This window comes from Notolabrus celidotus, chromosome 23 (genome assembly GCF_009762535.1).
Source record: "Notolabrus celidotus isolate fNotCel1 chromosome 23, fNotCel1.pri, whole genome shotgun sequence".
NCBI classification, from domain to species: domain Eukaryota; kingdom Metazoa; phylum Chordata; class Actinopteri; order Labriformes; family Labridae; genus Notolabrus; species Notolabrus celidotus.
Window position 1 is genome coordinate 24523680 of NC_048294.1, and position 19456 is coordinate 24543135.

A 19456-nucleotide genomic window follows, 5' to 3' on the forward strand; every position below is an offset into this window, starting at 1 on the left:
TCCATATGTCACTGGCCTTCGCCTGCGGTCGAAACGCAGACAACAATGGGGGCAGAGGAACCTTTTAGTTCAGCTGAAAGTAGTTCTTGGGGCTGAAAGACCCCAGAACTCTTGGTCAAAATGCACATTTTGTGCTAATGCTAGCTGCGGCTTCATATTCTTTAAAAACATCTTCATGGTAATGATTAGTTTTCAGGATTTTTAAGATTCATTGTGCCTCATTCACTAATAAATGCATAGAAATGTTCTTACTCATAAAATAAGTGCTTACGTAAAATCACCGTCGGATTCATGACACGTGCGTACCAGCTAATTTTGTTCTCACCACCGTGCGTATATTAGTGAATCAGAATCATTCTAAATTGGCAGGCGTGTGCAATCAGCATACTACCACGCCCCAATTCATCCATATAAGGACATCTGTTCGGTGCATCAAGATGCTGAATTTCACCTCGGCAGAAATAGAGGTGATTGTTGCGGAGATGGAGGCAAGAAAACCAAAACTTTTCTGAAGCGTATCAGCAGGAGGAGTCACCATGACAAAATAAAATGAAGCCTGGGTTTCTTACTGAGGCTGTTAATGCTGTCAAGTGTCTCAAGTGTCTCTTGAGGTTCGCACCATGGCTCAGGTTCAGAAAAAAAGGTCTGATATTAAAGTGAATGCCAAAAAAAAAACTTGCAAATGGAGTCATAAGCCAGGTTTTAAGGCCATATCTCACGTATAAACAACAACATTTTAGCATAAACAGGATATAGACTTAAGCTAAATATAACATAAAATATGCTCACCAACTAGCCATCCATTTCTTAGAGCAGGGGTTCCCAAAGTGGGGGTCGAGACCCCCCTGGGGGGTCGCGAGACACAAATGGGGGGTTGTGAGATGTCTTCCAGAATTATTATTTTTTTAAATAGTACATTTTACCCATTATAATAAAAAAATATCAACAAAAATAGTAGCTAACCTTGAAATAAAACCTTGAAAATAGAAAATGTGATGAGTTTTCTGCTTTTCTTTTTGCCACATGGCTATATGATAGTCATCTGTTTTTTTCTTTTACTGAAAGTAGTTTAAGTTTGTCATGCATTTAGTTAAAGGTGACATATCATGCAAAATGGACTTTTTAATGGTTCTCTACCTGAAATATTTTTCCCTGGCATGTCTACAAACCCCCCGAGAATGAAAAAAATCCATTCTGCCCCTGTTCTGATTTCTCCACCTTTCTGTAAATGTGTGTGAAACGAGCCGTTTCAGACTTCAGTGTTTTTGTTACGTAACGACAATATCCGGTCTGTCACGGAGTCAGAGCTCGGAGCTTGTTCAGCCCATAGACTGTATAAAATAATACTGAATCCCTCCCCCGTTTTTCATTACCTGCACAAATGTGTGCTAACAAGGAGCTTAGGAGGGAGGCATGCTAGTTGTAGGCTGTCTTAATAAACACAAAGGTCGGTTTTACTCCCCACGTCTGCAGATTTGAAGATCTAGTGGATGATTTTTATTTATCATGGATAAGTGCTAGCGCTAGTTAGCATAGCCACATAGCTACATGTTAGTAGCTGTGTACCAAGACACACGTCGACATACTGATAAATAAAACAACAAGAAACACTAAATCTGTGACCAATCCTTCAGAAAGGTCCTGCTACAGGCGCCTCTCCATCAGGATCAGATTCAGAGGGTTGAAGTAACGCGATCTCTGAGCAGCCGTGTATATTCAGCCAACATGTAAATATATCAACGTGCTGGAGAGCCGAGGCACATCCACTTCCTGAGGGGGCGTGGTCAGAGAGAAAACAGAGTGTTCTGATGAGGAATGAAGAAGAGGACTTTTCAGGCAGACCAAAATCTGATTTCAAAGTGTTTTTTTGAGCATAAACTTTAAAGACATGTTTTGGGGACCTCTTAGACCAATATATATTGATGAAAAAAGCGTGATATGTCCCCTTTAAAAGAGTATGTGTTTACATTTTCTGAGAAAGTTGGTCATCCTCATTTGTGCGTATGCATGGCCTTAGGAAGTTCTATTTTTGTTCGTAGTGTAAGAACAAGTTCAAGTAAGAATATATTGATGAATCCCAGATTTGTGCTTCAAACATTTGTACTCACAGTTTAAGCACGTAGTCGTGCATACGCACTGTTAGTGAATGAGCACCATTGTGTTAAAACTTTTTAAAGACTTTTTTCCTCATCTAGGAATCCTTGCCTGAGTTTGGGAAACTGCAGATGTATCATCCTCCTCAGGAACAGTTTAAAGCTTCCACATGTTGACTCTCTTCAGATTGCTCATCAGCCCTTGTTCTCCTGCTTTGTGATCAATGGCTGACTGCACACTGCCACCTAGAGTCTGAATGTGTAGGCTTGTTAACACGTACAGCATCATTCTTATCGGCTGTTTTCATGAGATAACATTTTATTATTGCAATATTAAATACAAAAAAAAAATCCCAATCTGCTACACAAACACACAAATACACTTTTATTATTTTCTGAAGGCTGTGAGATATTCTAACACAACTACACGCTGCTCTCTTTCACTCATCATGAATACAAAAAGATTGGGAGGGACTTATGTTGGATGAAGAATCATCCTTTATCAGCTTATCAATCTGTGTGAAATCAAGATGAAAAACTGAGAACACAAAACTCTTAGAGAGGTGGAAGTACAACACTGCCAGAAACCAGAGTCAATTTTTTAACCCTGTTATCTTTATCATGTATGCTTACAACTTAATTGTTCGTTTTTATAGACCGTTATCATACTTCTTTCACTTTATCTCAGGTCACACTGACCCGGGGGTCACACTGCTCCAGCTTTATCCTCTGAGATAACAGGAACTGTCTACAGACCAGAGGAAGTGTGATTAAATCAACTCCAGCACTCTGGAGGGAGAGCTGCAGCAAAAGGCCAGACCAGAAGAAAAGGAGTGCTCCTTGTGTTTAAACCAAGTGCGCCCCCTGCAGGGAGGTCAGAGCCGTGTATCTGGCTGAGGAGGAGGAAGAGGCGTGGGATGCTGCCCTTCTCTTCAGCTCTCTGGAGATCTGGAGCCAAGATAGCGGATAGCAGCAGCATCCGTACAGGCAGTCGCTCCACACACTCCCCTGTAAGACACACATTGAAAGAGAGAGAGAGAGAGAGAGGCCTGAACACAGGTGGGAGGCTCGAACAAAAGGTGAATATTTACATTTAGGTTCACAAAAGTCATGTTCACTCATATAGAGAATACAGCACTTCTGAATTATCTTTTCCCTTTGGTTACTCTGGTATAAGCTCACTTTTAAAACCTTTGAAATCAACATAATTTACATAAAACAATTAGAAAGAATATAAGAACAATATGTGTTAAATAAGACCATTCAAGGTGAATTCCTCCGTATCTACAGAGCAAGAATTCATCATTAACAGTAGGAAACAGTTGTGTGAAGTAAGTAAATCATGTGACATTAATAATCATGCCCTTCTGTTGAGGTATTTGTGTCTTTCTCAGCAGCAGCAGCAGCAGCAGCAGCATCCAGGATAAAGAGCCTGTCAGTAACGTTAGGATGGAAATGTTGGTGGGTGAGATCTGATGAATCAATACAGTCTGAGAATCACAGTGAGGTGGCACTTTCTAGTTGTTCTGTTTGCAGCCTCAACATGAGATTTCTTCCTAGCAGCGATGCAACTATGAACACTTTTTGCCAGTTAAGATAAGATAATACTTGTTTGATCCCAGGGGAAATTTGGTTGTTGCAGCAACACAGACATAGTTGCAAGAGCAGTACAAGAATAATAGAGCAGACATAAGGAATACATTTAAATAAAGCAAAAATAAAATTAAAAATTGATAAATAAAATAAGAATAAAATGTAAAGGTATTTACAAATGATACACATAGTGTAAATGGTTGTAATAACAGGCAGTAAGCAAATGTTTTTCAGTAGCGAGAGGTTGACATGGTGTGATTATGATGTAGTTATGACACATTTTATGCAATTTAAATAAATGTAATAAGTAATATGTCTGAATACAGAGATAGAGAATAATAAAAAGTACTATTTGATGGTAAAATAATCAGTTATTAATAATACAGTATAATAAAACACAATATAATAATAGCTATAATATAATATAGTATAATATAATATCACATAATGTATTATATTAGTATAATATAATATAACATAATACAATATAATCAAATATGGTATAACATAGCATAATAAATAACATAATATATTATATATAATACCAAAAATAGTCAATCATAATTTGTTATTAAAATTGTATATATTAATATTGTTTATTGCTATAACAATAGCTATGTAATAATATTTCACATTAATATAATACAATATAATGTGGTTCAATTTAGAATAATATATATAATGTAAGATGATATGATATAATTTAATAATAGAATAATAGAGTATAATAGAATAGAATAATATAATATAATTTTATATAATATAATATAATTTAACATAATATAATATAATATAATTTAATATAATATAATATAATTTAATATAATATAATATAATATAATTTAATATAATATAATATAATATAATATGATATGATATAATATAATTTAATATAATATAATATAATATAATATAATATGATTTAATATAATATAATATAATTTAATATAATATAATATAATATAATATAATATAATATAATATAATATAATATAATATAATATGCATCATTAGACATCGTCAGTCTTAAATACTAGCACTGCTACATGTATTTCTGTCAAATTAGGTCATTATTTTTTCATAAAAGCAAAGATATTTGATCATAATGTATTTGTGAACATAATCCACATCGTCTTGGAGCATGAAAACAGCATGCAGTAAAATCTAACACTGCAACTGCTGCATCACAATCATGCTACCTTGCTGTGTGTGTAACTAAATGTTGAATGTGTCACAACAAACATTTGCACCGACACACATCCTCATGCAGCCTGAGGTTCTGTAGTGTTACATACTGGGAAGAAGTCTCACAAGAGAAAAGTATTGAGTGTCTTCAGATTTCCACGCTTGTCTTTCTTGAGCAGTAGAAACCTGAGATCTGCTCGGTACCACGCTCGCTCTCTGCTGCACCTCCTCTCATGTGAATACACTGTGGGTGGTGGCAATGACTAAGTGATCAGGTCTGGGCAGCAAGGTGCTTTATGAAACTGTGTGATTGAATGTTTTCATGCATGTGCAAACGTCTCAAGTCAGCATGGTTCCACTGAAGAAAGCTCCCAGTTTGATCAGTGATTTTAATTCCTTAGGTGACATCACAGAGACTATGGCCATGTTTTTAAAGTTTATGATCTACGCTCATTTTACGGCCATCTATCCAATTTGTTGAGACTCTTCACTCAAGCTTCTAAACCTCATGGTTGTGCTTGGCATCACAAATGTCTGCACAAGACTTTAAGGTGATACAGCAAATATCGTTAACACAGAGCTTCAGTAGCTCAACCTGTGTGTAAATGGCTTGCATGCTGGAGAATGCCAATACAAGTCCAACTAGGACCAGTCGGTACAAAGTTCGGAGTGGTGAATAGAGGGCTGTTAGCTCACCTCCTGCGTACTACTTGCATCCTTCAGCAACTTTGACTACGAGTAAGCCCTGTCAGTAAATTGCTGTTAGATTTCTCCTTTAAGGAATTAAGAAGGTGCTACTTTTTCTATAGGCCACAGAAACATTACCCCGGAACAAGGGACTTAACCCCTGAACTACGTGCATTTCGGCCGGGGGAACCAGGGTGAACCCCCCTGCTTGGGGGGTAGTACTTTTCAAAGGTCCCGGGACTTTCTGCCTGCAATGCTGAACGTGTCTTTCTTAAGTTTTTATTTGTTCTATCTTTTTTGTATGAATGTGTACTTTTCAAAAGAAGAAGCTGTGATTCTCTTGATTTAGCAGCTTGTAACAGTAGTCTTCTCTCAGCCCACCGTGAATGCCTCTCTCCCGGTGTTCCGGTTTTAAAAGTGACCCTGTAAACTGGAGACCTTCAGCTGAACGTGTCAGTGTTTGTGGAGTTTACACAGCTGTTGAAACACAGAGGGAGATTTCAAAATATCCTCATCAGATATTTAATGATCGTCTAAAGACGTTTATGAGGGATGCATCCGGCTGAAAGTCTCCAGTTAACAGGGTCGCTGTTTAAACCAAAACACCGTCCGATCTCTGTCACGGCTTTTTGAGTTCAAAAGGATTTTAAAGCCGTGTTGAAACGTCTTTGCTACTCGCGCTTATCTCCTCTCACGTGTTGATTCAGTGAATCCATCTGTGATGAAATATAGCACCATCTAAAACAGCGCCAGCTGAGTCCCTTCATGCTAACAGGCTAACTGTTGTGTTGCTCATAATGATACCTGACTGTCCGTCTGCTTCTATGGTGTCATCTGTGATGAATGGCATTCGTCTTTGTTTTACTGTCCTCTACTGGTCTGGTGGTGTAGTGCAGTTACTTTTTTTTTCTCCATATGTCACTGGCCTGATTTACACAATCTACCCGGGACTTCAGCCCACAGTTGAACCACAGACAACAATGGAGGCACAGGAACCTTTTAGTTCAGGGTAAAGTAGTTCTGGGGGCTAAAAGACCTCTTGGTCAAATTGCACCTTATGTAGCAATGTCTCAGTTATCCATCATTCTAACCAAGCTTGTAGGCTGGAGCTTTGACACATTGTAAATAGCTTTACTCATGGTATCAGGGGGAAAAAAAACTACTGAGTCAATGCTGGTTAATTCAGTTTTACAGTAAACAAAAATACATACTTGGCAGAGAGAGATCATATGATTTGCAAAGAAAGTTTATCAGGAATTTTCAAATGCATCTCCAATTAGTTCAAGCAATCTGTCTGAATCCACAGTTCTGTTCTGCATTGTCTCTTCCATCCATAATTGCCTTGCTTTACAAACAGCCTACATACTTGGACTTGTTTTCACACGAACTTCTGGCACCCTCCTTGCTCCTGCTCTGCAGTATTGACAGCGATCCACTGCCCACTCCACCTCCAGAGAAGCCAACATTACCAACCACCTCCTTCTCTCCGATGGCAGTGCTCCAGCTTCAGCCAGCCTGGCCTCCAACCGCTCCCGCCTCCTGCCTTATCTCTCCTCCTCCTCCTCCTCAGTGTCCCAGAAACAATCGGCTCAGCTTATCGCACATCGAAATCTCAACAAGGCCGTGGGATTTTCTTTGCACGTCGAACATGTGTTTTGTATTGGTTGTGTGCGCTGATCAGTGACGGAGACTTGATGTCTGTTGATATCTGTGGTCACGCAGGCAGATGTTTAAATGTTTGGTGTGAAAAACAGCACAGAGGTGAGTGAGGGAGGGAGGGGGATTGGCAGCCTGGGAAGCTCATAGTTTCTTGTTTTCCATCAGGTTATGCATGGCCATAGTGTGGATTTATCTACCAGATAAACATGCCCTGATTTCTTTTTATCATCAGCATATTAAAAATGTTTACCTGATGTTGCATTGGAAAGGTAATAACCAGTGTCATCAGGCACACCTCCATGCTGTTGCATCTTTCCCCCCATGAGCTGTTATTGTGTTTCATTACTCAGACTTCCTCATTTCCTGAGCACTAATCATAATCATTCAAACATCCATCAGCGCTGTTATTTAGCTGGGGACCGTAGTAAGCAATCACACCAGTTTTTATCACAACTTCATAACTACAGGGGCCACTAAACTTGGTTTAAGAATCCATTACTCCCCCTAAGTAGGAAACAAACAAAACAAACACAAAATGTCATGAATGCCATGAGACATGCAACACATGATAAGATAACCATAATTGTCAAAGAAGCTATGAAACAAAAGGTTGGTGTCATAGCTGTTTAACCAGTTACTACATGTGCAGTTTTACCAAACTTAATGGTTTTGATTCATTTTGCCTTATACTCCTGTGTTTAGTACATAGAGGGCCTGATCTACTAAGATCCCAAATAACGAGCGCTAATTTGCGTGTGCAAATAATAATTTTGCACGTGTTATTTCTGGGCGTGTTGCGGGTGATCTACTAAGACTGCGTACGCAAATGATAACAAGTGCAAAAGTGATGCGGACCGCCCTTTAATGAGGATTTTGCGTGTGCTATCAGCTGTCACCATGTAGAGTTTGAGAGAGCAGAGTGGTCTTAAGTGATAAATGAAGTTTGAAGTCATGGAGTTGGAGGTCTTTGTGGAGGAGGGAAATAAACACATCGGTGAAGTCCAGCAGAGACATCTCAGCATTAGAAACGCGATTTGGGAGGCCATCTGTGAAAAGGTGAATGATGTGAGAAAAAAACAGAAGATCTGCCGATGAAATAAACGCATCTACTCTACTCCAAAACACAATCAGTGTTTTGATGGAGTTTAGAGAGCGATTTGATGAGGCTTAGTCTGCCACTCTTGCTCTAGAAAAGTTAGGCGTCACTTGGATGAAGACAGTCGCCTCACTGTCCCAGGGAGCAACTTTCGGATGAACGTTTTCAATGCCTGATATCATCATCCAGCAACTGTCCCAAAGATTCACCAGCTTAAATGGAACTGGGAATATGTTTGAGTCAATTCGCCCCAACACACTGCTGCAAGCACGAGATGAGGAGTAATTCCAAGCTGCCTGGCGCAGCTCAGTGAGCGCTCATTCTCCAAGTTAAAACTAACTAAAAACCCCTTGATGAGCACGATGGGACAGGAGAGACTGAGTGGACATGTCATGTTATCTATTGAGAATGACAGATCAAAGAAAATGGACATACAGTGCATCGTGGACAAGTCCGCGGAGCTTAAGGCTCGTCCAAACAGTAGTGAGTAGGCCGAGTACTTCATATTGATTTTGTGTTTGTATGTGAACATGTGGGCCGCTGTGACAATTTGACTAAACTGTATATCTGTTGATACAGTGACCTACTGTGCTCTCATTATATGAAAAAGGTTCAAGTGGGTGTCAGAATGATGCGGTCGCTATCCATGGTGCTGAACTGCTTTGAATTTGTGTTGTTTTATTATCATTATTTTGTTCTCTTGGTTTGATTGACTAAAACATGTAGTAATGCTTGTAAGCCCAGCTGTTGCGGGCATGTTGTAAAGCGATGTTATGATGAGCTTTACAGTGACCGCAGCCAAGTGTGTGTACCGCTGTGCCAGTTTGCACCTGCCTTTCAAATGTGCTAAATATACAGTCATGGCCAAAAGTTTTGAGAATGACACAAATATTACATTTTCACAAAGTCTGCTGCTTCAGGGTTTTTAGGTGTTTTTGTCCGATGTTTCTATGGTATAATGAAATACAATTAGAAGCATTTCATAAGTATCAAAAGCTTTTATTGAGAATTACACAGAATTCATGCAATAAGTCAATATTTGCAGTGTTGACCCTTCTTTTTCAAGACCTCTGCAATTCTCCCTGGCATGCTGTCAATCAACTTCTGGACCAAATCCTGACTGGTGGCAGTCCATTCTTGCATAATCAATGCTTGGAATTTGTCAGAATTTGTGGGTTTTTGATTGTCCACTTAATGTTTTGTTCCCCGAGCCATTTTGTTATGACTTTTGCTTTATGGCAAGGTGCTCCATCATGCTGGAAAAGGCATTCTTCATCACCAAACTGCCCTTGGATGGTTGGGAGAAGTTGCTCTCGGAGGACGTTCTGGTACCATTCTTTATTCATGGCTGTGTTTTTAGGCAAGATTGTGAGAGAGCCCACTCCCTTGACCGAAAAGCAACCCCACACATGAATGGTCTCAGGATGCTTCACTGTTGGCAAGAGACAGGACTGATGGTAGCGCTCACCTCATCTTCTCCGAACAAGCCTTCCTCCAGATGCCCCAAACAATCTGAAAGGGGATTCATCAGAGAAAATGACTTTACCCCAGTCCTCAGCAGTCCAGTCCCTGTACCTTCTGCAGAGTATCAGTCTGTCCCTGATGTTTTTACTGGAGAGAAGTGGCTTCTTTGCTGCCCTCCTTGACACCAGGCCTTCCTCCAAAAGTCTTCGCCTCACTGAGCGTGCAGATGCACTCACACCTGCCTGCTGCCATTCCTGAGCAAGCTCTGCACTGGTGGTGGCCCGATCCCGCAGCTGTAACACCTTCAGGAGACGGTCCTGGTGCTTGCTGGACTTTCTTGGGCGCCCTGGAGCCTGTTTGGCAACAATTGAACCTCTCTCCTTGAAGTTCTTGATAATTGGATAGACGGTTGACTGAGGTGCAATCTTACTGGCTGCTATAAACTTCCCTGTTAGGCCCTTTTTGTGCAATGCAATGATGGCTGCACGTGTTTCCTTGCAGGTAACCATGGCTAACAGATGAGGAACAATGGTGTCATGCACCATCTTCCTTTTAAAGTGTCCAGTCACTCAATCATGACAGATTGATCGCCAGCCTTGTCCTCATCAACACCCACACCTGTGTTAATGTGTGTGACACCTGTGGGTCATTGAAATGATGTTAGCTGGTCCTTTTGTGGCAGGGCTGAAATGCAGTGGAAATGTGTTTTTGGTGATAAAGTTCATTTTCAAGGCAAAGAGGGACTTTGCAATTAATTGCAGTTGAGCTGATCACTCCTCATAACATTCTGGAGTATATGCAAATTGCCATTATAAAAACTGAAACAGCAGACTTTGTGAAAATTAATAGTTGTGTCATTCTCAAAACTTTTGGCCATGACTGTAGACGCAAATACAGCGCACGCTATCTGCTTCAGGTTTGATAGATCACATTGCGTGTGCTAAATGATTACATTTGCATCTCCTCCTCCTCCCAGTATTTTGCGCGTTCTGATGATCTACATGTATTCTGCATTTTCATGAAGGCAAACACGCTAAATGATTTGCGAGTGCTATTTTGCTCATTTGACAGACGCAATCCTCGGTGCTCCCGGTTAGTACGTCAGCTTTGCGCGCGCTATCAAGTTTGCACGTGTTTTTATACACGCAAACCTTTAGTAGATCGGGCCCAGACTGTATAAATAATGGACGTAGTATCCGTGACGTCACCCATCTGTTCCTGAGCGCTGTTTTGAAGCCAATCGTCGGTGGGAGCCATATTGGTAATGCTGAACTCAACCAAAAGAGTGTGACGTAAAGAGGCGGGGTTTGAGCCTCCTGGCCAACAGCTATGTGTTCCCGCCTGTCAGTCAAGTCAGCCATGACCTTATTTGGGCAAAAACTCGTAATCTTAATATCTTCTGAACCGTCGTGTTAGGAAAAAATTCACCTTCCATACAGTGTATGCTGATAGAGAAATTAGCTATGCAGACCAAAGCCATTTTTTTGGACCAGGCTGTAAACATGTTTATTTCTGCTGTAAAGATCGTCTTCTTTGAATGGGTGTGTATGTGGTTTCCTGTGTATCTGCAGCCAGCCTCTAGTGGATGCTCAATGAATTGCAGTTTATAACACTTCCGCATGGGCTTCATATTTTGAGACAGGAGGTTGCCGCTTGGTTTAGTACAAAGATGGACACAAGATAGTTCCAAAGTTGGAACATGGTGATCATATGGGCCTTGTATGGATCCATCAAGGGGTCACCAGTGCCATCTAAAGGTGTGGCTCCAATGGAAACCGAGGGCAAGATTGTCTGGGACCAAGTTGGGTATCTAGATCAGCCATGATGTGACCCATTTTGAGCCCAATTTTGATGTTTTGGCTGTAGTTTGCTTGCAGCTCATATTTCCCAACCGAGAATGAAGGAAGTAAAAACAAACTAATGTTCTGACTGTGGGTCATATGTTTGAAGACTAATCTCTCTTGCCTCCCTACCTGGTGTGGTGCTGTCCTCCTCTCTGTGCGTGTGCTCTCGTTTCTTTGCTTTCTATCATGTGCTGCAGATGGCCAACGCAGATTGAACGGGAGGATGATGGCGCTCGGTTCAAAAGGGTGAACACGGTTCAACTTGCGTTCACATCTTCCTCATGCCCAATGTGCCAGTTTAGTTTGTGCTAGTCTTTGCTATGATCATGTTCCTTTAAGCAGTCCGGAGTGAATGCAGGATTTTGGCCATACAACGTGTCCAGTAACAAGACCCTCTGCCTCATGGGACTGAGTACGCACCCTGGAAACGCCAGCCTATCTCAGGCTAAACTACAGTGTACCGTTGAACCATGCCAAAGTCCAGCAGGGTAAGGTACTAACTGGTTTCAACTGTTCTGCTGTAAGAGATGTCCTCGACTGGCCACAGACAGAAAACCCTGAATCGGTGCCAGGAGTGGTCTACATTCATCACCTGGACAAAGGAAGTTTCCCTTGGTGTGTGGTTGGAAATGGAAGTAAAGAACTAGGTACCACACCCTCACATCTGTGCAATCAGATTGTTTAATTTTGTTCTATGACTAATTACACTGCCTGCAACAAATGAAGCTAGTGATGGTGGAGCCATATACCGTGCTCTACAGAATCTCACTGCCCTACAAAGGTATGTTGAGGGTCACACCCCGGGAGCCTCAACCACAGGAATGTTGGACTGGTTGACACAGGGCTCCTGGTGGCAAGTATTATTGAAAACTGTTACACCCCTTCTGATCATTTTGGCATTATTTGTTGTACTGTTTATGTGTGTTTTACCATGTCTTCGCAGTATGGTTATGCACACTGTAAGTGCTTCTTTCCTTCAACATCAGATGCTGGTACAGAATCACAACTATGTTCCCCTGAATGTTAACAATGTTGACAAGTATGATGACCTCGATCCTTATGGTGAGGATACTGTGTAAAAGAGACATGCATAATGATGTTCATGTTGAAAATGTGAAGAGCAAGTAACATGGTACTGATGAAAATGCTGTCAAATGATAAACAGGAGGGAAATGTGAGAACTGTGCAAACTTCTTATCATCTGCCAGCACTTTGTGTTCTTTCAGGATATGATAAGAGGTAGCAGCACATTGAGAAAAACAACTTCAAGGTGATTCTGCCCAGCAACTTGTGACTTATTGTTGTGCAAACCAATGAAATATTATCACGCCCTTTGTAATACGATCACGCCTATCCTTTTCAATAAAAAAAGCTGAGCAACAGAGGAGACTTTGAAGATGATCGACCACACTTTGTGATGAACATTGGATCAGTCTTCCCTTTTGCAAAAGCTAGCTAAAAGCTGAATAAGTTCAGAATCAGAATCAGAATCAGAATCAGCTTTATTCGCCAAGTATGCTTGAACACACAAGGAATTTGACTTTGGTAAACTGTGCTCTCTTTGTACAAGGCATAAGAATAGGAATAAGAATAAGAACTACAATAAAAAATAAAATAAAAATATAATAACAATAACCTTAGCTATAAATACAAAGAAACAACAAATAGCTTGACTAATATGTACAGGCTAAAATAATATGATAAAGTGCAGTGGTGAGTTGCAGAGGTAGTTTTACATTATAAAATAGAAGTTAAATAATACAAAAAATAGAAATATGGAATTCTGCTTGAGAATTGTTGCATTGTATATCTACATGTATATTTACAGAGAGTATTTATCTGACAGGTATGACACTGTTATGGTTTAGTGTTCATCAGAGTGACAGCCTGGGGGAAGAAACTGTTCTTATGGCGGGTTGTTTTGGCGCACAGTGATCTGTAGCGCCTGCCGGAGGGGAGGAGTTTGAAGAATTTGTGTCCAGGGTGTGAGGGGTCAGCGGTAATGCTCCCTGCCCGTTTCCTGGCCCGGGACCGGTACAAGTCCTGGATGGGGGGCAGGTCGACACCGATGATTTTCTCTGCAGTCCTTATAGTCCGCTGCAGTCTGTGTTTGTCTAGTTTGGTTGCAGAGCCAAACCAGACAGTGATGGAGGTACACAGAACAGACTGGATGATGGAGGTGTAGAACATGATCAGCAGCTCCTGAGGCAGGTTGAACTTCCTGAGCTGACGCAGGAAGTACATCCTCTGCTGGGCCTTTTTTCTGATTGTGTCTATGTGGGAGGTCCACCTCAGGTCCCGGGAAATAGTGGATCCCAGGAACCTGAAAGAGTCCACAGTAGACACAGTGCTGTTCAGGATGGTGAGGGGGGGGAGTGGGGGGGGGCTTCTCCTGAAGTCCACTGTCATCTCTACCGTCTTGAGCGGGTTCAGCTCCAGATGGTTCTGACTACACCAGAGGGCCAGCTGTTCCACCTCCTGTCTGTAAGCAGACTCGTCTCCGTCCTGGATGAGACCGATGACGGTGGTGTCGTCTGCAAACTTCAGGAGTTTCACCGAGGGGTCCCCTGAGGTGCAGTCATTGGTGTAGAGGGAGAAGAGCAGTGGGGAGAGAACACATCCCTGTGGGGCGCCAGTGCTGATGGTCCGGGTGCTGGATTTGATGCTCCCCAGCCTCACCTGCTGTCTCCTGTCCGTCAGGAAGTTGGTGATCCACTGACAGATGGAGGCCGGCACTGTGAGCTGGGTGAGTTTCTGGTGCAGGATGTCTGGTATGATGGTATTGAACGCAGAGCTGAAGTCCACAAACAGGATCCTAGCGTAGGTCCTGGGGGAGTCCAGGTGATGCAGGATGTAGTTCAGACCCATATTGACTGCATCCTCCACCGACCTGTTTGCCCGATAGGCAAACTGCAGGGGGTCCAGCAGGGGGCCTGTGATGTCTTTCAGGTGGCTCAACACTAGTCTCTCGAAGGACTTCATGACCACAGACGTCAGGGCGACGGGCCTGTAGTCATTGAGTCCCGTGATGGTGGGTTTCTTTGGGACTGGGATGATGGTGGAGCTTTTGAAGCATGAGGGCACTTCACACAGCTCCAGCGATGTGTTGAAGATCTTTGTGAAGATGGGGGCCAGCTGCTCAGCACAGACTCAAAGTTGTCTGTGTGTTCCTTGACTCTGCTGTGACGATTCCTGGACCTGACATATTTCTTGGTGCCGTGACCCGGATGCTGTGCTGTAGCTGTCGTGATCATTTTCCTATTTAGAGGAACAGTTTGGTGGCTCCTACAAGATGTAAAATTCTCAGTTGAAAAGAGCCAATCCAGTCATTCCCCATTCTTATGCAGTAAATGAATGGTGGAAGTATGCAAAATTACATTGCAAGAAATCAGAACATGTCTAACTGCTATGTGTGTACCCATCTACCTAGCTCCGGAGTGAATGCAGGATTTTGGCCATACAACGTGTCCAGTAACAAGACCCTCTGCCTCATGGGACTGAGTACGCACCCTGGAAACGCCAGCCTATCTCAGGCTAAACTACAGTGTACCGTTGAACCATGCCAATGTCCAGCAGGGTAAGGTACTAACTGGTTTCAACTGCTCTGCTGTAAGAGATGTCCTGGACTGGCCACAGACAGAAAACCCTGAATCGGAGACAGGAGTGGTCTACATTCATCACCTGGACAAAGGAAGTTTCCCTTGGTGTGTGGTTGGAAATGGAAGTAAAGAACTAGGTACCACACCCTCACATCTGTGCAATCAGATTGTTTCATTCTGTTCTATGACTAATTACACTGCCTGCAACAAATGAAGCTAGTGATGGTGGAGCCATATACCGTGCTCTACAGAATCTCACTGCCCTACAAAGGTATGTTGAGGGTCACACCCCAGGAGCCTCAACCACGGGAATGTTGGACTGGTTGACACAGGGCTCCTGGTGGCAAGTATTATTGAAAACTGTTACACCCCTTCTGATCATTTTGGCATTATTTGTTGTACTGTTTATGTGTGTTTTGCCATGTCTTCGCAGTATGGTTATGCGCACTGTAAGTGCTTCTTTCCTTCAACATCAGATGCTGGTACAGAATCACAACTATGTTCCACTGAATGTTAACAATGTTGACAAGTATGATGACCTCGATCCTTATGGTGAGGATACTGTGAAAAAGAGACATGCATAATGATGTTCATGTTGAAAATGTGAAGAGCAAGTAACATGGTACTGATGAAAATGCTGTCAAATGATAAACAGGAGGGAAATGTGAGAACTGTGCAAACTTCTTATCATCTGCCAGCACTTTGTGTTCTTTCAGGATATGATAAGAGGTAGCAGCACATTGAGAAAAACAACTTCAAGGTGATTCTGCCCAGCAACTTGTGACTTACTGTTGTGCAAACCAATGAAATATTATCACGCCCTTTGTAATACGATCACGCCTATGCTTTCAATAAAAAAAGCTGAGCAACAGAGGAGACTTTGAAGATGATCGACCACACTTTGTGGTGAACATTGGATCAGTCTTCCCTTTTGCAAAAGCTAGCTAAAAGCTGAATAAGTTGTCTGTGTGTTCCTTGACTCTGCTGTGACGATTCCTGGACCTGACTATTAGTGTAAAATGTTTTTGTTTGCTTTAAATTCCAGCCTACGTGATTACTTTAATAAAATTTAAGAAATATTTTTTCACATTTATAAGGGCCTGTTTCCACCAAAGGCATAGCCTATATTTTGTCGCTGGCAGCACCCACATTATCGATTTCAGAACACTTCTCGCTTGTCTCACTCTTGCTAGGTTACTAAAGTTGTCCCCAAAGTTGTTGTTCTGTTGGTAATGACTACAAAAGAAGCAGTGTCAAGAAATGGGAATATTTAGCAACACTGGTGGTCAGATTCTGGATTGAAACACACCCCTGCTCATCCCTCCCATCGATCGAGGACAAGAAGCTCCTGTGATGCATGATAAGTGTGATCCTCCATATGTCAAGTGCTTACCATCAAAAACGTATTGTTTACCTTTATGCCGTATCGTTCCCTGACAGATGCCCTCATTGCGAGTGAGGCTGGTGGTACACATCCGATGCAGTCAAGCAGAGGCAGGCAGGGACATGCACCCACTGCATGGGTCACCTTACAGGTGAACACTGGGAGGCAGCAAAGGGCAAAGCAGCCTGGACACACATAGTACATCAAATTTCAGCACAGACTTTAAAACCAGCTGCCAGAGGAAATCAGACTAACAGAGTCAGTCCCTCATTTTATTTCACTCAAGACACACCTTTCTATAAAAAAAACTTTTCATCTGTAATTATATTCATTTTTTAAATTTTACCTTTTGGTTTTTATTGTCTTTTATTGTTTTTGTGAAGTATTTTTTTTAACTGTATTGAAAAGTGCTGTACAAATAAAATTATTATTATTATTATTATTATTATTATTATTATTTTTTATTTATTTATTTTTTTTTTTTATTATTACGATTATCATTATGATTACTATTAGTATTATTATTATTACTGCTATTATAATTATTATCATTCATTATTATTACCAATATTATTATTTCTATTATAATTATTATAATTTTATGATCACTTTCATTATTATGTATTATCATTATTATTGTTATTGTTATTGTTATTATTATTGTTATCATTATCATCATTATTATGATTACATTACATTACATTATAAATATCTAGGCTTCTGGCTGGATTCATCTCTGTCCTTCACCACACACATTAACAACCTATAGTCCAAAATCAAAGCCAGACTAGCTTTCCTTTTCCGCAATAAAGCCTCCCTCACTCATGCTGCCAAACACACCCTGGTCATGATGACAATACTCCCGATTCTGGATTATGATGACATAATTTTCAAAATGGCCTCAAATACCGTGCTCAAGAAACTGGACACTCTTTATCACTCAGCTATCTGCTTTGCCACTAAAGCACCCTTCCACACTCACCACTGCGATCTCTATAAATTGGTGATGTGGCCCTCTCTTCACACCCGGCGGCTTCACCACTGGCTTCATTTTGTATATAAGTCAATCCTGGGCAAGACACCTCCCTACCTGTCCACTCTTCTTCACATCACCCATGTTTCATATCACACTAGGTCCAGTGAATACATCAACCTCATCATCTCCAGTACTTCTATTGTTTTTGGTCGTAATTCCTTTGGTTTTGCAGCAGCTAACGACTGAAATATCTTACAAAACACCCTCAAACTCTCAACTTTGACTCCACTCACAACCTTCAAGCTTAAACTTCAACAGATTGTAGTTGACTGTTGCTCCTGCTGATCACTTCAGACTTTACTTACATGCATACTTTTATACACACATACTTTTTTACACCTCGCGCACATTGCTTGTTACTTGTCCACTTTTGTTCTGTTTTATGTTTATATGTCTATGTGTGACTGTAGTTTACATGTGTATGTGTTCCTGTTAGCGCCTCTTGGTCAGGTCATGTTTATAAATGAGAACTGGTTCTCAAACATTTTTACCTAGTAAAATAAAGGTCTAATAAAACATTATTATTATTATTATTATTATTATTATTATTATTATGATAACTGTTAATATTAGTACTATCATCATGATATCATTATTTATATTATTATTATTATTATTATTATTATTATTATTATTATCATTATTATCATTCATTATCATTTTTATTATTATTACCATTGTGAAAATGTAGATACGTACAGTCTCCGATGTCTTTATAGCACTCACACAGGCCAGTGCTCCATTGACCTGCATCCTGAACCCTGTTCCCCGGCTGCAGCTGGACCACATCTTGGAACATAAGTGAGCTGGCCTTCCAAGAAGCCATAAAAAAGAAGTGGGACAAAAGTTACACCACACATTGAGTTTAATGTCATAACAAGAGGACAAGAGCAGGATAGACAGAATAGACAGTCCAGGTTATTGATAAAGGGCTGTGTGAGGTACTTGTCTTGAATAAATGCAGAAACTTCTGAGCTATTTTCTTGGTAAAACAAAATTACACAATAAAATACCTCTCTCTTTATACTTCTTATACACTGGATTGTATGGTAGTTCAATTATGAGTTAAAACTGACTCCAGCAGCGGTTTATAGCTTCTGTGCTTATTATCGGATGGTTCCCCAATAAAAAGTTTGAGCTGACCTGAACCTGTGAGTAATACCTTTACTAATGACAAGTAGCTCATACAACACTTCATAAAGACAAAACAAAGTAACAATCCCTTTAATTTAAAATATTTTTAAATTATTTTAAAACATATTTTTCAAATATTTTAAATTAAAAGGATAGTTAATTTGTATTTCCCTTTAATTTAAAAAAAAATTTTTAAATGGAGACTTCTGTGTTTTCACATGCAATCATGTCTAAATAACTTCTTCACATTAGCAGATACACACAATATATACTTTGCAGATATGTTTGAAACACATTGTTGTTGGTGTTTATAACTGACACAAATGTCCACACTGAACACGTCTGCAATCTGTCACTGAAAAGGTCCTTTTCCTGAAGAAAGTAAGAGGGGATTTCATTTCTATTGTTATCTTCAGACAACTCAAAGGACACTACATGGTCAAAGTAATTGATAAAAACCTCTTTCCAGACCCAACTCGGTCTCAGCAGATGGCTGTCTAACATGAGTCTGGTCCTGCTCGAGGTTTCTGCCTGTTAAAGGAAGTTTTTCCTCTCAGCTGTAACTAGCTAAATACTGTGAGGTGCAAAAGCATCTTGTAAAAGCATCTTGAGATAAAGTTTGTTGTTATTTGACGCTATACAAATAAAGATTGATTGATTGAATGTCAGGTGGTTAAACATG

The 19456-nt window shown here is 40.6% G+C and overlaps 1 protein-coding gene across 1 annotated transcript; it reads right to left on the reverse strand.

Moving 5' to 3' along the window:
• Positions 1-2389: 2389 nt before the first annotated feature.
• On the reverse strand, positions 2390-18663 carry LOC117807717 (PLAC8-like protein 1). The gene is made up of 4 exons (XM_034677102.1): positions 18654-18663; positions 18340-18451; positions 16635-16789; positions 2390-3101 (listed from the first exon to the last, which is right to left on the reverse strand). Exons 2-4 carry the CDS (start codon positions 18437-18439, stop codon positions 2940-2942), a joined length of 417 nt encoding a protein of 138 aa, XP_034532993.1. The 5' UTR covers positions 18440-18451; positions 18654-18663; the 3' UTR covers positions 2390-2939.
• Positions 18664-19456: the final 793 nt, after the last annotated feature.

Excerpts from the sequence above, each read along its gene's own strand:
- LOC117807717 (XM_034677102.1), bottom strand. The coding sequence starts at position 18,439 with ATGTTCCAAGATGTGGTCCAGCTGCAGCCGGGGAACAGGGTTCAGGAT. Across the intron at positions 16,790-18,339 it reads CTATAAAGACATCGGAGACT|GCTGCTTTGCCCTTTGCTGC; the intron begins GTACGTATCTAC and ends ATGTGTGTCCAG. Across the intron at positions 3,102-16,634 it reads GGGAACGATACGGCATAAAG|GGGAGTGTGTGGAGCGACTG; the intron begins GTAAACAATACG and ends TGTGTCTTACAG.